The sequence below is a fragment of the Bos grunniens genome, chromosome 18 (genome assembly GCF_055505025.1).
Source record: "Bos grunniens cultivar Pamir isolate PY7600 chromosome 18, Bosgru_T2T1.0, whole genome shotgun sequence".
NCBI lineage: Eukaryota > Metazoa > Chordata > Mammalia > Artiodactyla > Bovidae > Bos > Bos grunniens.
The window spans coordinates 36,340,970-36,358,764 of record NC_141182.1 but is presented as its reverse complement, the minus strand read 5'-3'; the positions used below and the strand labels follow the sequence as shown (position 1 = coordinate 36,358,764).

General features: G+C 38.1%; 1 protein-coding gene across 7 annotated transcripts in view; it reads right to left on the bottom strand.

Moving 5' to 3' along the window:
• TANGO6 (transport and golgi organization 6 homolog) overlaps window positions 1–17,795 on the bottom strand; it is a 184,559-nt gene that overhangs the window by 80,459 nt on the left and 86,305 nt on the right. For 5 of the 7 annotated variants that reach the window (XM_086351439.1, XM_086351442.1, XM_086351440.1 and 2 more), the window contains one exon: window positions 3,263–3,403. The exons of the other annotated variants lie outside the window; for them this stretch is intronic. In XM_086351439.1, coding sequence (XP_086207565.1) covers window positions 3,263–3,403 — 141 coding nt within the window. The remainder of the gene's footprint in view (window positions 1–3,262; window positions 3,404–17,795) is intronic. 7 annotated transcript variants of the gene reach the window in all.

The following is a 17,795-nucleotide window of genomic DNA, read 5'->3' as shown; positions in this document are numbered from 1 at the left end:
TAATTCAAAATAGTGAAAAATTAGAACAACTGTAAGCTGGTCAGTTGAAAAAATTATGATACATTCAAATGATATATTATCATGCAATCATTAAAAATTATAGAGGATGTGGAAAATGTGCATGTTAATGACAGGAAAAAGATGCTTACTGAGATGGGAAAATTTTCAGGATGTAGTATCGTGTAGTGGGTAAGAGACTGGGTCTGGAGTCAGAATGTCTGGGTTAAATTTTGGATCCATCATTAATTAGCTGTATAATATTAGGCAAGTCAGTAAACCTCTCTGAAGCTGTTTCCTAATGTGTAGAAAAAGGTAACTTCTATGAAATAATACCAACAATCGAGGCAACAATCACCAGTGCTTACTTAAAACCAACAGAGGGAAGGTTGATGGGGAAGTTTATTATGGACTTATCCTATGGGAAATATCACTGATCAATCTTCACATCACTAAAAGAGAATACCAGACATCATACACCTCGAAATGCGAGACAACAGGAAACAGAAGGCACAACATAGCCTGTGATATATTCTTGCCCCTTAAAATCTCACCCAAATTTACCCAAGCGCCTGTTATCTATCAACTTACTGGAAATATGGGGATTTAATTCCATTAAAATGAGATTCACAAGACAATCAAAATAAACTAATGCTGATAAAATGTCAGAAGAGTGCTTACCTCTGGGGCAGGTATAGACTAGGCAGGAAAAAAAGGAAACTTTATGGGTTATTAGAAGTTTCTCTGTATTGATCTGGGTGGTGGCAAATATGTAAAGAATCATAAAACTACACTATTAAAATTAGTGTACTTTATATACTTTTTTATATGTATGCTGCTGCTAAGTTGCTTCAGTCGTGTCCAACTCCCAGCGACCCCATGGACTGCAGCCCACCAGGCTCCCCCGTCCCTGGGATTCTCCAGGCAAGAACACTGGAGTGGGTTGCCATTTCCTTCTTCAATGCATGCAAGTGAAAAGTGAAAGTGAAGTCGCTCAGTCATGTCTGACCCTTAGCGACCCCATGGACCGCAGCACACCAGGCTCCTCCGTCCCTGGGATTTTCCAGGCAAGAGTACTGGAGTAGGGTGCCATTGCCTTCAATACTTCAATTGTTTTAAATGAAAGTGAAAAAAAAAAAGCTCCAGCTGACAGTTCACCATTGTCTAGTGGTAGAAAGAAAAGTAGGGGTGGTTAGAGAATTGAAGCCAAGAGGAAGTGGTGGTGTACAGCACCTGGCTGCTACATGTGGGTCTCATGCTCCTGTAGAACTCCCCCCCGCTGCAAAGAAGAGCTGGAGGGTGGGGAGAGCACAAGGCCTGGACCACTGGGAAATTAGGGTACTTACTAAAGAAATCTTATAAAGTGGCTGTCACAAGGATTTCCACACCAATAGGAAACTAAGGATATTGGCTACATTGTAAAAATGGGTTTTAATTTCACTTAAAGGATTTCAATAAGCCATCTCATCTATGCACCTGGACAAGTTGGTAAAGTGAATTAGCAAGTAGCAGTTAAATCTACGGCAATGTTTACAGCCGGATACTTGTTGGAACAGACATCAGGAAGATTAGAACTCTGAGCATTGATGGAATATGCTTTGAAATGCCAGAAGGCAGTTTTGGAAACTGGCTAATTATAGAAATATGTAAGGAGAAGCAAAACCTGTCTCCCACTCAACCTAGACCTTCATCCCCACTTTCACTCTCACCACAGGAAGTGATTTGGACTGGCCCATGGAGACAGAGAAGCGTGCATTTTCAGTGTTTATCTTCCCAATGGTAGAGATTTACCAGAAGTTTCAGAGAAAAGATATGTTCTGCTGATGCCATCTATGTATCAGACACATTCTTCCTGAGATGAACAGTCACAATGTTACACACAAATGGAAGTCAGAAGTTGCATTGGATCCTGCAATACATTAAACTCAATACTCACACCTACTGTGAGAGAATCATCGCTCACAATGGTTCACTTGCCTGGTATGTTTCAGATCATATTTAAGACAAAGGCAAATATAGAAAGTCTGCTGTTCTTCAGAGGAGAGAAAAAAATCATCTTTTTAATTTCACTCTCATGAGATTTCCCTTTCAGTTATGAAAGAATTTAAGTGTCTGGAGATCTAAGTTCTATCTTCTTTAGCCAGAAGGGTCACCCAGAAATTAGGAAAATTAATGGCTATATCCATAGACATGATGTATGACTATGTGAAATCTTTTGAAATCCTTGGAAGTACTGGTGAAGGAAGAACTCAGTGAGATTTCGTGATACCAGAGGCAAAAAAGCTAGTTAGTTTTCCAAAATTTTCCCCTAGTGAGTGAAGAGTAAAATTTAACCCTTACAATAGGCATATGAGGTTAAGTGTTATTAATATCTTCTTATTATATATGAGGACACTGACACATCAGGAGGTCAAGAAACATTCCTATGATCAAAAGCCTCTAGCAAGCAGCTTGGGATCTGATCCCAGGCAGTGCGACTCTGGAGCCCACAGTCTTAATACTCCCAGCTCATGGCTGTGGTTTTGAGCAACTTCCTTTGAGTTGGCAGGTTCACTTCTTCTTTTTTTTAATTATTTATTTGGCTATGCCGGGTCTTTGTTGTGGCATGCAGGATCTTTAGTTGCGGCATGTGAACTCTTAATTGGGGCATGGAGGATCTAGTTCCCTGACTAGGAATGGAACCCAGGCCCTCTGCATTGGGAGCATGGAGTCTTAGCCATTGGAGCACCAGAGAAGGGCCAGCAGATTCAATTCTTAGCACTACTATTTACCAGCTGAATGAGTCTTGAACAAATTGCTGAAGTTCTTTGTGCCACAGTTTCCTCATCTATGAAATGGACCTAACAATAGTCTCTTTATAGAATGTCTTGGGAAAATTAGATGAGATCATAAATGTAGATGCCTAAGGACACAAGAGCCATTTAACCAGAGTTAGCACCCCTCCTTCTCTGTCTGACATTCCCCTTCTTTTCTTGCTCACTGCTGCTTAGCAAGTGGGAAGCCTCTCATCCCAGCTCTGAGGAAAATCATGCCCTGACATAGCTCAAGGGAGGAGACTAAGCAGTTGCAAGAGCATGGGCACTACTGGGCCAGTCTCTTGGTGTGCACTGAACATTTGCTAAATCCTTGAACATAAAATAGTTCATCCCAGCTCCCAAACTGTCCTCCCCTTGCTAGCATAACAAGCCTCAAGGTGCACAGACTTCGGTTCCACAGCCACACCACTCCCTGAACCCATTTCAGAGGCTGGAACAAGAAAACTCACCTAATGCCCTGACGATTCGCATCAGGATTTCCCCCACTTTCATTCTGGTCTCCGGTGTGTGCCTGTCTTTACTGCTGTCATACTGAGCCAGCAGGCCAGGCAAGATTTTCTCAGGGTACACGTCTGAGAGGAGGGCAACCCCTAGGGTTAAAAATAGAAAGAAAGGATTCATTACTGTTTAGCGCTGAAAGGAAAATAAGCCCAGACAGCTTGTGGTGGGATGAACACAGAGGCATTTAAATCCACCTCTGTAATTCCACCAGCAAGAGCTGCCCTTCATTTGGAATGACAACATTGGTAGTGGAAAGAACATGGGTCTTAGAGTTCACACTCCTGGATTCTTCTGGTCTCAGCCCTATATGATCTCTAAGATCACATTCAGCACTGACATTCTATGACCTACGGATTCTAGACTCTAGAAGCTGAGGCTAGATGATTACATAACATAGCAGGGATCCACACAGCCATGGGGACAGACTCGATCAAATGCCCTGGAGGGAGTCTTTCCGGTCTGAGTCAGTAAGGTTCAAAGTCTAGTATCGCTCCTGCCAATCCATCAGCCTGGAGCACAGTAGTGCTTCCTATCTTTGCTGCAGTTCTTTACCCTAGAATGAGTTTCCTCTGTAAAACTGTCAATGATGAGAGCAATACCCATAAGGAAATAAGGAATGCAAATTCTGGGCATGATGAGGAATAGAGACCTATGCTTCCAGCTGAGTTTCCTGATCAGAAGGAGAGAAGATCCTGCTCCTGATTCCTCCTTCCTAGTACTTGCCGACACCCTCTCTCTTCATACAGCACCCCTAGAGGTGGAATCTGCAGTAGTGGTAACATTATCTGAGCCCAGATCCATAGCAAGCAAACTTCACAGAAGTTGAGAGAAGAAGGGAGATAAGACTAAGACAGGACCAGAAATAAAAAGCCTAGTCTCAAAGCTATATAAACACAAATTCCATTACTTTGGGGTAAGGGAAGGTTTGGGGAGAGGTTATGTACTTCTAAAGAATAGTGAGGAAAAAGAAACACCTGCAGGTGTTCTACCACTGATGTCATCACAAGGCCTAGTACATATTACAGATCTGTAGCACCATAACTCCTACTCCATCAGAAGTGCCCAACTCAGCAACTCCATGGATCTGTCTCCTTTTAGGAATATAGTTATACCTTTATAATGAAAATCGGTGGGGACAGGGGATTTGCTCTAAAAAACTATGATCTGTATCTAACTTCTCTGAAAAATATATATTACCAGAGTCCCTTCTACTGTCATTTATGCCTAATTTTCTCTCACTAATCTTTAGCAGAGAAGTTATTTACTTCTGTGAGCATATCCTGCTGTATACTTCAAAACCAAATGAACTGGGACTTCCCTGGTTAAGGATCTGCCTTCCGATGCAAGAGGTGCAGGTACAATCCCTGGTCAGGGAACTAAGGTCCCACGTGCCACGGAGCAACTAAGCCCACACACTACAACTAGAGAAGTTAGTGCACTGCAACAAAGGCCCAGTGCAGCCGAAATTAAAAAACAAAACAAAATCCAAGTGAGCTCTTGATTTTCTCTCTGTAGCAAACAGACTTTGGTGGCACATAGCATCTATTCTCTCTTCTGGTAGCGACACCTGTTGTTCCTTTAGGAAATACTCCTTCCCTATTCTCAGTCGATGTTGTTTGAGTGGGGTTAATGACCCACCTTCTCTCTCTCCATATGTGAACAAACTCATATCAAGGGTGCCTTAGGATATTCCATCCCATCACCACCACAATGTCTGGTTCAGGAATGAGGAAAGAGACTCAATCCTAGAACCAATTTTGGAACTGCTAGGGAAGATGAGCTCCTGCAGTTTGTGTGTTTGTGTGGATGGTTATTTTGGCTCTTTGTTTTCTTGCCTGTTGAAGTGATTAACCTGGAGCTCCCAGTGGCCATCATTGGGAGAAAGTCTGCCCCACAATGGTACCAATACAGAGGACGGTCAAACCAAGAGACCAAGGAAGAAAAGAGAACTGCATCATGCTTTGAGCCCCTGGATCCAATTATACTTCTACTCATTAGAACCTTAGGGTACATAAGCCAATAAATATCCTTTTACGTTTATAGCAATTTGATTTTTTTTTTCACCCAAAGGAATCCTAATATATCTTTCTTCAGATTAAAGAAACAAATCCAGGTTAAAAAATAAAGTTTCCCATAATGCTAGACTTGTAGTTGTACCAGGGAGCTTTAATTCTTCTAATCTTTCATAAAAAGGTTGCCGACAGCACAGTACAGTTTCCTTGCTTCCCACAGTTCCAGGTTAGCGATTGTTTATCTTCCCGCTGGCCTGCTCCACTAAGGGCTGCCAAATGGCGCTCTGTTTGAATTTACCTTCTAGGATACAGTTGCTACCTATGAATTTATAAATCCCTAGAGAACACTGGTTCCTTCCTTACTCTTATATGAAGCAGTGAAGAAAATCACATATGATGGTTAAGACTACAGAACAATTTTTTTTTTTTTAAAGATAAGATTTTTAAAATTTTGACAACTGAGGAAACCTGGCCTTAACCTTCCTATGATCCTTGGTCCCTCCTTTGTAATCTGAAAAATGGGGTAGTTTCTGGGTCAGTCCAGGCTTTAAGGAAATATGACACATCAATCCCTTTGGCAAATAAAGACCAAATGATTGTGTGAGAGATACCTGCTCCTGCTCTGATCACAGGAAAATGACTAGGCATTTTGAGATGTGGCGGAATAGATAAGATACATAGAAGGCAAAGGTGAATTAGATCTGGCAAGAGTTCATAAAAATGTTCTGATCTGTGTTTGGAGGCAAAGCATAGGATAAGGCAAATTAAGCAACTGAAAAAATATTACTGAAAGTAATTATGCAACAAAATAGAGATAGTCAATTTTGTAAAACAACTGTTTTTTTCCCCCAAAGACTTTCATTACAAAGCCAGAAATGTATTCTGATCCAGTGCTGACTTCAAGATGATCCCTTAGCATACTGCTCAGTGATCTGCAGACCTTGGAAAGTCATGGTAGTTTAGGTCCCACTTTACACAGGAGTTTTACATTGTACGAAAGATAGTCTAACCCCAAATATCTTGGCTAACTAACTCTCTCCTGGAAATCTGCTAAGTTATCCCCACTTTAAAACTAACCTGACTTACTCTCCTGAGTAGATAACAACTTACCTCCCAAAATACCCACATCAACTTGGAAAAGCACCTACTCACTTGAATTTCTGCTGAAAACTGTAAGAAACAGAAATGCCTGCATACTGTATGACTCTATTTACATAAAAATGTCCAAAATAGGCAAATCTGCAGACAGAAAGTAGATTTCGTGGGTGCTTAAGGCTGTGGGAGTTGAGTAAGAAATAGAGACTGACTGCTAATGATATGGAATTTCATTATGAAGAGATAAAAACATTCTAAAATTAATTACAGTGATGGTTACACACACTGTGAATATAATAAAAAGCACTGAATTGTATACTTTAAATGGGTGAATTGTATGAAATATGAATTATATCTCAAAGACCGGTTATTTAAAAACTGTAAGATTCATAAAACTCAATAGCAAAAAAAAAATCTGACTAAAAAATGAGCAGATGATCTGAACAGGCATTCTTCTAAAGAAGACAGACAGATGGCTAAGAGAGGCATAAAAAGATATTTAACATCACTAATCACCAAGGAAATATAAAACAAAACCACAATGAGATACCATCTCACACCTGTCAGAAAGCTATTATCAAAAAGATAAGAAATAACAAGTGTTGGAGAAGACATGGCAAAAATGGGATTCTCATGTACTGTTGGTGGGAAGGTAAACTGGTATGACTACCATGGAAAACAGTATGGAGGTTCATGAAAAAATTAAAAATAGAGCTACCATAAGACCTAGCAATTCTACCACTAGGCATTTATCTGAAGAATATAAAAACACAAACTCAAAAAGATATGTGCACATCTATGTTCATTACAACACTGTTTACAATAGCCAAGACACAGAAACAATCTAAATGTCCATCAATGGGTGAATGGACAAAGAAGACATTGGTAAATAAATACAATGCAATGCTAATCATCCATAAAAAGGAAAACTCTTAAATTTTCAACATGGATGGACCTTGAGAGAACTATGTTAAGTAAAGTAAGTCAGACACAGAAAGATATTCACAAGAAAATGAGAAGCTTTTAAAGAACTTTTATGGAATAAATTCTAAGATCCATTGTTAAGTGAAATGCAAGGTGCAAAACAATGTGTATAAAAATTCAACAATTTGTGTACAAAGGGGAAATATTCATCAATAGTTCTGTAAAGATATACAAGAAACCAATGATATTGGTTCTTTCTAGGGAGGGAAAAAGAGTAACTAGAGGATAGATAAGAGGGGTTTTTTAACTCTGTATCTTTGTATTCCTTTTTAATTTTGAACCATGTAATGTATCAAACATAAATAAATAAAATATAAGTTAAAAATCAGTGCTAAGAGACAAGGTCTTTTAAAATAGGACAGTCTCTTTTAGAGGTGAAATGTAAAAATAATTTTCAATCAGATGTAACAGAATGACCACAAGCATCTTCCCCCTGAAATCTCTCTACAGTTAACAGGCAAGGACTGAAAAAGGAATAAACTGATAAGAATGAAAAGAATATAGATATCAAAGGCTGAAGTATGGGTAAAGAGAACAAAGATGGGACAAAATAATGACACGCATTTGCTAGAGCTGTTGGATCATTTCGGGAAAAACAGCAATTATTTGATAGAAAACTAAGCAAATACACAAGAAAGGACAACTGAACTAGGCGTAGCCATGAATAATATTCATAGAGTCAGCAGCAAACACTGCCCAGTGATTTAACCAAAAACTGTGAAAGGGAAATGGTAGGAAGAGAAGGGATACAGGTATGTATGTACAGGCATGTGTGTGCATGTGGATGTTAACCCGCCATCCAACTTACAGGAAATGAGTAGATAATGTGCAGAGATTTTAACACTGAGATCTGTGAAAGAATTTTACGTATAAATATACTAGAACAAACTACTTAAGGTGGGTGGAGGGGATGATTATCACTGAGGACTAACTGTGAGGGGTAAGCTGGGAAGGAGACAAGCTTCTCAATTCTTCACAAAGGATGTTCAAAGAAATTAACAGATACATATTAATTTAAAAAACTAGAAAAAAGGTAAAACGTATATTAACCTGGGAAGAAGCTCTAGTTTGAAAGAACAATGATGGTGAAGATGTAAGGCACAAGGAACTTTTCCTTCCGATTCCAAAAAGATAATCACCAGCCTGTGACTGTCCTCTCCTGCTGCAGCTCAAGGACACAAAGAGAAGAAAGGCTGACCCTGGAGAGAAGGAGACTGCTACCCTCTAGCAGATACTTCAGTTGTTACATTAGAGACTCCTCATTATAATGAAAATTAACAATCATTTCAGCTCCAAGAATCCAGGAAGCTGTACAAACTGGGGAAGTTGGTTATTAAATCAAGGAAGTATGGGGAACTCAACTGAATAGCCAGGTTGTCTTTGTAATTAGAGTAAATGATAATGTCTAGCATGCCAACATAATGTTCAGTTTCTCTAAAGCTCCAAAGTTGTGCTAAGTATGGACAAGCCCCAACACATTTCTAAAGATTTAAGGTGAGTGAGTGTTACTCAGTCCTGAGGAAAAAAGAAGGTTAGACTAATAAATTGAAGATTTGTTAAGAACGGCGGTACAGTACCTACAGTCTGTGGCTTTAAACCAAGATTAAATAATATACTCAAACACTAAAATCAGGCAAATATATTTACCTACATTGTTCTCTAATTCCCATTTTGGAAGGGAAAAAGCTATAATCTATATTTAATGACAGTTAACTGTAGCCAGAAGCCATTTGGATTATGAAATATTTACTTATTATAATAAATGAAAATCTTGTAGCAAAGACAATAAAAATTCTTAATGTTTAATGAGTGTTTTCAATATGTCAGGCATGGTCTTAAGCATTTTTTATGCATTCATCTGTTTAATGCTTCCAACAATCCTTTGCAGTAGATGCTATTAATACTATCATTCCTAATTTTACTCAGGGAGAAGTTGAGGAACAGAAGGGTGAAAAATATGGTCCCAGATCACACAGCTGCCATGTGACAAGAGCAGGACTGCAAGCCCGCATCTGCTATCCCACCAAAAAAGTACCAGCTTTGCAAATCCTAACCCTAAAGACAGCAAATCTTACATTTTCAAGTGTTTCTCAGCCATAAGATTTACTTTCCATTAGACTGCAAGGTCAGAGGAAGGAGAGGCACTCTGCACCCTGTATGAAAAGGCAGAATCCTCTTGGGTTCCAGTTGGGCTTCATAGGAACTGCTTTGTTCTTAATTGGTATATTTATTTATATTTATCTCAATGTGGAAAAGGGAAGTAGCAAGGTTAATGAAATTCACAAATGACTTTGACTTGAGATGTTGCTGACATTAGCGATGACAGAGGAGACCTACAGGGAAACTTAGATTTTAGTGAGTTTCTGTTTTTAATCAGTGATTCTCAAATATCTCCATGTCACTTCTTTATGGGCTACTGCAATTCCCCTAAATCTCTTATTCTACTACCCACCCCCCAAATAAATAAAACCCAAGTCAGCACCAAAAAGCTTAGAATCTACCTTGTTAGGACTGCCTGTATCAATTACTTCTGGGCGATACAGAACGGAGCTGAGAAAAGTGAGCCTTAAGAACACGATGATCAAGGGCTCTATTGTAAGTACAGAAATACAAACAAAGCTGCCCTAATACTGACTGAAGGCATAAGTGAGGAAGGAAGGAAGAGAAAACAGCAATTAGTGCTGCTGTGAGAGTAATCATTGCCCTGTGCATTCAGAGAACCTTGCATTTCAGCTGATCCTGGTTGAGAAAGAAGCAGGATGTTATTTATTGAGTTCTCTTTATGGTACCTTTCAAACATTAACATTCTCTTTATGCCATGAAAAGAAACAATTGCTGATAATATGAAGAGAGGGCCTCCTGATTTTCCAGAAAACAGTCTGTAGTTCTCTTTTAGCTGAATCTAGGCAAGAAACAGTCTTGGAAGACCCCCAAGCTAGGTAGTCCCAGTAGAGGGAGTACCACCTGAACTCCAGATTGATTTCTTTCTAAGTTTTCTACTGACATTTCACCTCAAACTTAGGCAAAGAGAAGCTGCAGAATCAGCAAAGCTGACTGATGCGTCGGGTTCTCACTAGTTTTGAGAGAGTCAGACCTCCCAGGGGAGTGATCACCTGGCCTGAAGCTCTAACAAGACATGACTGATCTTTCTCATGATCCAGTGTCTTAAGGCTCGGAGATCTGCTCTGTGCTTTGGGTACCAAGCAGTGATAGAGCCAAGATAGAAACTCCGAGTTCTCCCTTTTTTTCCTTCAGTTGAACGTAGCAGATATCCTGATAAGATCATTAGCTAAGTCTTTAGGTGCTCTGGGCCAAGACTGGCTTAGAAAAAGTGACTGTTGTGAAATCAGTAACCATGACATGTAGGATATAAATGGTAGTTTCATATGGAAACCAGGCAGTGCTGCTATAAATTTGCCCTGATAAAATGCATATATATACTTAAACACCCTGCCTACAATCCTGGCAAGTGACCAGACCTTTAGTCAAGGCCCTCAGGTTAAAAGTCACTCTGCTAAGCAGGGCATCTATAAACAGAGGAGAAAAGGAGAAGCCTTGAAGAACTATTTCCACAATCAAAAGAACGTGACTTTTCCCCCCAACCATACATAAAAAACACATGGTCACTATAAGAGATTCAAATACTAGAGAAAAACATAAGAAAAAAGTCACCCATGGATGTATGGGAGGATTGAGGAATAAAGGCTATGGGGAACCGGTCTCTTTTTAGGGTAATGCAAATGTTCTAAGATGGATTGTGGTGATCGATATGCAACTCCAACTACACGCAAAGCTATTATATTACACACCTAAAAAAAGCAAATGGTATGGTATGTGAATTATATCTCAATAAAGCTGTCTTAAAAAAAAAAAAAAAAAAAAACTTGAAACCTGAAATCAACATAAGCATTTTAGTGCCCTCTCATCCATAACTCACTCTTGTGAATAAATACATGCACACATACACACACACACGTATACACACTTTTTATAGTGAACAATTTTGTTTTATTTAACAGTCTTCTTTTCTTCTGGGAAGATGGGGGGGGGGTGTTTATTCCCCCAGATGGCTTGGCTTTCACACTAGGTCATTTGGAGTTGTCTAACAATAATAATGAAAACTTTAATAGCGATACTATTATTTAGCATGGAGAAATAGTAGAGATTCTTTTCAATTTTACTTTCTTTAAAAAGAGGGGGAAAGGGGTCAATTAAAAAAATACAAATTGGTTATATAAGAGCATACAGAAGTAATGCGCAGCTATGGCATAAATCCTAAAGCTTGGAAAACAGCTTTAGAATAAAGGCAATAGATACCATTCTTTCACACATTCACACATTAACAGAGTTCTACTACGTGCCAGGTACTAAGTGTCACAAATGTAACGAGGCACGACAGTGCCAATCTAGAGAGACAAACCAAACAATGATTACAAGACAGTGTGGTTAGTACAGCATTTTTGAGTGTAATGAGAACACAGGGAGAGAAAAGTGAAAAAAGGGGTTTAGGAAGGGGTGGGGCTTCCTGGAGAAGGGGACAAAAGAGCTATGAAAGCACAAGGTTCTTCAACTGGGTTCTGTCCCTGGGACCAAGACCCATTTGCACAATTATTCATCGATGGAAAACATTTCATAGACCTTGTTAGAATTAGTAAAAGCACCTAACTCCCATTTATATTCTTAGGGTAGGTTTCCCCAAAGATAAAGAACTGGCTCCAAGGGCATAAAAACATTTTCAAAGCTGCCTTCCTAAAATGTTCCAATTACTTTTCCTACCAATAGAGTTCAAGGGTGCCTATTTCACTACAACTGGCCAGCACTGAATATTCCCATCTTAAAAAAATCTGTTTTATGAAATGGTGTAAAAAACTGTATTTCATTATTATTTTAATCTACATTTCTTTGCCTATTAGAAAAGTTCCTTAAATCTTTATTCCCTGGAGAAGGGAATGGCAACCCACTCCAGTGTTCTTGCCAGGAGAATCCCATGGACAGGGGAGCCTGAAATGCTACAGTTCATGGGGTCTGAAAGAGTGGGACACGAATGAGCAACTTCCACATTCCTCTACCATGAACTGCCTATTTTTTTTAATTATTTTTTTACTGAAGGATAATTGCTTTACAGAATTTTGTTGTTTTCTGTCAAACCTCAACATGAATCAGCCATAGGTATACATATATCTCCTCCCTTTTGAACCTCCCTCCCATCTCCCGCCCCATCCCACCCCTCTAGGTTGATACAGAGTCCCTGTTTGAGTTTCCTGAGCCATACAGCAAATTCTGGTTGGCCATCTATTTTACATATGGTAATGTAAGTTTCCATGTTACTCTTTCCATACATCTCACCCTCTCCTCCCCTCTCCCCATGTCCATAAGTCTATTCTCTATGTCTGTTTCTCCATTGCTGTCCTGTAAATAAATTCTCCAGTACTATTTTTGTAGATTCTGTATATATGCATTAGAATATGATATTAATCTTTCTCTTTCTGACTTCACTCTATATAATAGATTCTAGGTTCATCCACCTCATCAGAACTGACACAAATGCATTCCTTTTTATGGCTGAGTAATATTCCATTGTGCATATGTACCACATGGACACCTAGGTTGCTTCCATGTTCTAGCTACTGTAAATAGTACTGCAATGACACTGGGATACATGCATCTCTTTCAGTTTTGGCTTCCTCACAGTATATGCCTAGGGGTGGGGTTGCTGGGTCATATGGTGCTTTTATACCTAGTTTTCTAAGGAATCTCCATACTGTCTTCCATAGTGGCTGTATCAATTTACAGGCCCACCAACAGTGCAAGAGCATTCCTTTTTCTCCACACCCTCTCCAGCATTTACTGTTTGCAGACTTTTTGATGATGGCCATTCTGATCCATGGAGGTGGTATCTCACTGTGGTTTTGATTTGTATTTCTCTAATAATGAGCAACATTGAGCATCTTTTCATGTGTTTGTTAGCCATCTGTATGTCTTCATTGGAGAAATATCTGTTTAAGTCTTTTTCCCACTTTTTGATTGGGTTGTTTGTTTTTCTGGTATTGAGTTGTATGAGCTGCTTGTATAATTTGGAAATTAATCCTTTGTCAGTTGTTTCATTGGCATTATTTTCTTCCATTCTGAGGGCTGTCTTTTCACCTTGCTTATAGTTTCCTTTGCTATACAAAAGCTTTTAAGTTTAATCAGGTCCCACTTGTTTACTTTTGCTTTTATTTCCATTACTCTAGGAGGTGGGTTATAGAAGATCTTGCTTTGATTTATGTCATTGAGTGTTCTGCCTATGTTTTCCTCTAAGAGTTTTATAGTTTCTGGTCTTACATTTAGGTCTCTATTCCATTTTGAGTTTATCTTTGGTATGGTGTTAGGAAGTGTTTAATGTCATTCTTTTACATGTAGCTGTCCAGTTTTCCCAGCACCATTTATTGAAGAGGCTGTCTTTGCCCCATTGTATATTCTTGCCTCCTTTGTCAAAAATAAGGTACCCACAGGTGCATGGGTTTGTTTCTGAGCTCTCTATCTTCCTCCATTGGTCTATGTTTCTGTTTTTGTGCCAAACCATACTGTCTTGATGACTGTAGTATAATCTGAAGTCAGGAAGGTTGACCTCTCCAGCTCCATTCTTCTTTCTCAAGACTGCTTTGGCTATACGGGGTCTTTTGTGTTTCCATATGAATTGTGAAATTTTTTGTTCTAGTTCTGTGAAAAATGCCATTGGTAATTTGATAGGGATTGCACTGAATCTGTAGATTGCGTTTGATAGTATAGTCATTTTCACAATATTGATTGTTCTTACCCAGGAACATGGAATATCTCTCCATCTGTTTATTTCATCTTTGATTTCTTTCATTAGTGTCTTCTAATTTTCTGTGTAGTTTCTTTGTCTCCTTAGGTAAGTTTATTCCAAGATACTGATTTTTTTTTTTTTTTTTGCTGCAATGGTGAATAGGATTGATTCCTTAATTTCTCTTTCTGAATTTTCATTGTTAGCATACAGAAATGCAAGTGTTTCTGTGTAGTGATTTTCCATCCTGCAACTTTGCTAAATTCACTGATTAGCTCTAGTAATTTTCTGATACAATCTTTAGGGGTTTCTATGTGCAGTATCATATCATCTGCAAACAGTGAGAGCTTTACTTCTTTTCTGATCTGGATTTTATTTCTCTTTCTTCTCTGATTGCTGTAGCTAGGACTTCTAAAACTATGTTGAATAGTTGTGAAAGTGGACACCCTTGTCTTGTTCCTGATCTTAGGAGGAATGCTTTCAGTTTTTCACCACTGAGAATAACGTTTGCTGTAACCTCTCTTGGAGAATTTTGAGCATTACTTTACTAGCGTGTGAGATGAGTGCAAATGTGCAGTAGTTTGAACATTCTTTGGCATTGCCTTTCTTCGGGATTGGAATGAAAAATGACCTTTTCCAGTCCTGTGGCTGCTGCTGAGTTTTCTAAATTTGCTGCCATATTGAGTGCTGCACTTTCACAGCATCATCTTTTAGGATTTGAAATAGCTCAACTGGAATTCCATTACCTCCACTAGCTTTGTTCATAGTGATGCTTCCTATGAACAAAGGCTGGACTTTTGTGTGTGTTAAGATGTTGGAAGTAACACACACAAATTATTAAGTAACAAGGCTTCCTATACTCAAAGAAAAATAAGATGAGCTTGAAAATATCTTCAGGGATAGAAAACAACCAAATCTGATGTAGCACATTTGAAAAACAAAGAAAATGTTAAAAATAAAGAGTAGGATAAAATTAAAACAATGAATGAGTTTTACAGTAGACACAGCAAAGAGAGAGTTAATGAACCAGAAGATAGAAAGGAAGACATTATGCAGAACGCAGCACAGGGAGACAGTATTTAGTCTCTGGATGGAGAAATCAAAAAGAAAAAATTAATAGATGTCATCTCATAAAGTTTAAAGCTCATTAATGTCAAAATAATTTAACCTTAATTGAAATGCAAAGTATAATTAAAGAAAAAAGATTTGCAATGAGGACAAATATAAACCAGCAGAGACAGAAAAAAGATTTGCTGTTGCCTAGAGCAGGGAGTCTGGACAGAAAAGGAAGGTAACTACACAAATGAAGGAACGAACTAGAAACAGAGAAGTCCAAATAAATGAAGAGAAAATAGGCAAACTACCTGAAAAAGAATTCAGAATAATGACAGTAAAGATGATCAAAAACCTTGAAAACAAAATGGAGAAAATGCAAGACTCAATTAACAAAGACCTAGAAGAATTAAAGAATAAACATACAGAGACAAACAACACAATTACTGAAATTAAAAATACTTTAGAAGGAATCAATAGCAGAATATCTAAAGCAGAGAATGAATCAGTGAGCTAGAAGATAAAATGGTGGAAACAACTTCTGAAGAACAAAACAAAGTAAAAAGAATGGAAAGAACTGAGGACAGGCTCAGAGACCTCTGGGACAATATCAAACGCACCAACATTTGAACTACAGGGGTCCCAGAAGAAGAAGAGAAAAAGAAAAATAATTACTCTGTGCTGCATTTTGCATAATGTCTTTCTTTCTATCTTCTGGTTCATGAACTCTCTCTTGACTATGTCTACTGTAAAACTCATTCACTGAAGATTTCATTTTATCCTACTCTTTATTTTCTTTCTTTCTCAACATGGAAAAGGAACTAGTCAATCAAGTCTAAGAGGCACAAAGAGTCCCATACAGAATAAACCCAAGGAGAAACACGCCAAGACACATACTAAGCAAACTAACAAAGACTAACATAAAGAATATTAAAAGCAGAATGGGAGATGCAACAAGAAACATACAAGGGAAACCCCATATGCTTAACAGCTGAACTTTTAGGAGAAACTCTGCAGGCCAGAAGGGAATGGCAGGATATATTTAAAGTACTGAAAGGGAAAAATCTACAACCAAGAATAATGAACCCAGTAAGGATCTCATTCAAAATTGATAAAGAAATAAAAAGATTTTCATACAAGCAAAAGTTAAGAGAATTCAGTATCACCAAATCAGCTTTACAACAAATGTTAAATGGACTTATATTATATAGTCAAGAAATACAAGAGAAGAAAAAAAGACCTACAAAATCAGCCCCCAAAAATTAAGAAAATGGCAATAGGAACATATATATCAATAATTACATTAAATGTAAATGGACTAAATGCTCCAACCAAAAGACACAGGCTGGCTGAATGGATACAAAAACAAGACCCATATACATGCTGTCTACAAGAAACCCATTTCAGACCTCAAGACACATATAGACTGAAAGCAAGAGGATGGAAAAATATATTCCATGCAAATGGGAAGCAAAAGAAAGCTGGAGTAGCAATCCTCATATCAGACAAAATAGACCTTAAAATAAAGAAGATTACAAGAGATAAGGAAGGACACTACATAATGATCAAGGGACCAATCCAAGAGGAAGGCATAACAGTTTTAAGTATCTATGCACCCAACTTAAAAGCACCTCAGTACGTAAGGCAAACACAAACAGACATAGAAGTAAAAACTGACAGTAACACAATAATAGTAGGAGACTTTAACACCCCACTCACACCAATGGACAGATCATCAAAACAGAAAATTAATAAGGAAACACAAGTCTTAAATGATAAATCAGATGAGATGGATCTCATTGATATCTTCAGGACATTCCATCCAAATGCAGAAGAATACACCTTCTTCTCAAGTGCACATGGAACATTCTCCAGGATAGACCACATCTTGGGTCACAAATCAAACCTCAGTAAATTTAAGAAAACTGAAATTGTATCAACCATCTTCTCTGACCACAATGCTATGACACTAGATATCAATTACATGAAAAAAACTGTAAGAAACACAAACACATGGAGATTAAACAACACGTTTCTAAATAACCAACAGGTTACTGAAGCAATCAAAAGGGAAATCAAAAGATTTCTAGAAACAAATGACAATGAAAACACAACAACTCAAAACCTATGGGGTACAGCAAAAACAGTTCTAAGAGAGAAGTTTATAGCAATACAATTCTATCTCAAGAAACAAGAAAAACATTGAACAGACAACCTAACTTTATACCTAAAACAACTGGAAAAAGAACAACAAAAAACCTCAAGATTAGCAAAAGGAAAGAAATCATAAAGATGTGAGCAGAAATAAGTGAAAAAGAAATGAAAGAAACAACAGTAAAGATTAATAAAACTAAAAGCTAGTTCTTTGAGAAGATATATAAAATTGACAAGCCTTTAGCCAGACTCATCATGAAAAAAGGAGAATCAAATCAACAAAATTAGAAGTGAAAAAGGAGAGGTTACAACAGACAATGCAGAAATACAAAGAATTATAAAAGACTATTATAAACAGCTATATGGCAATAAAATGGATAACCTTGAAGAAATGAC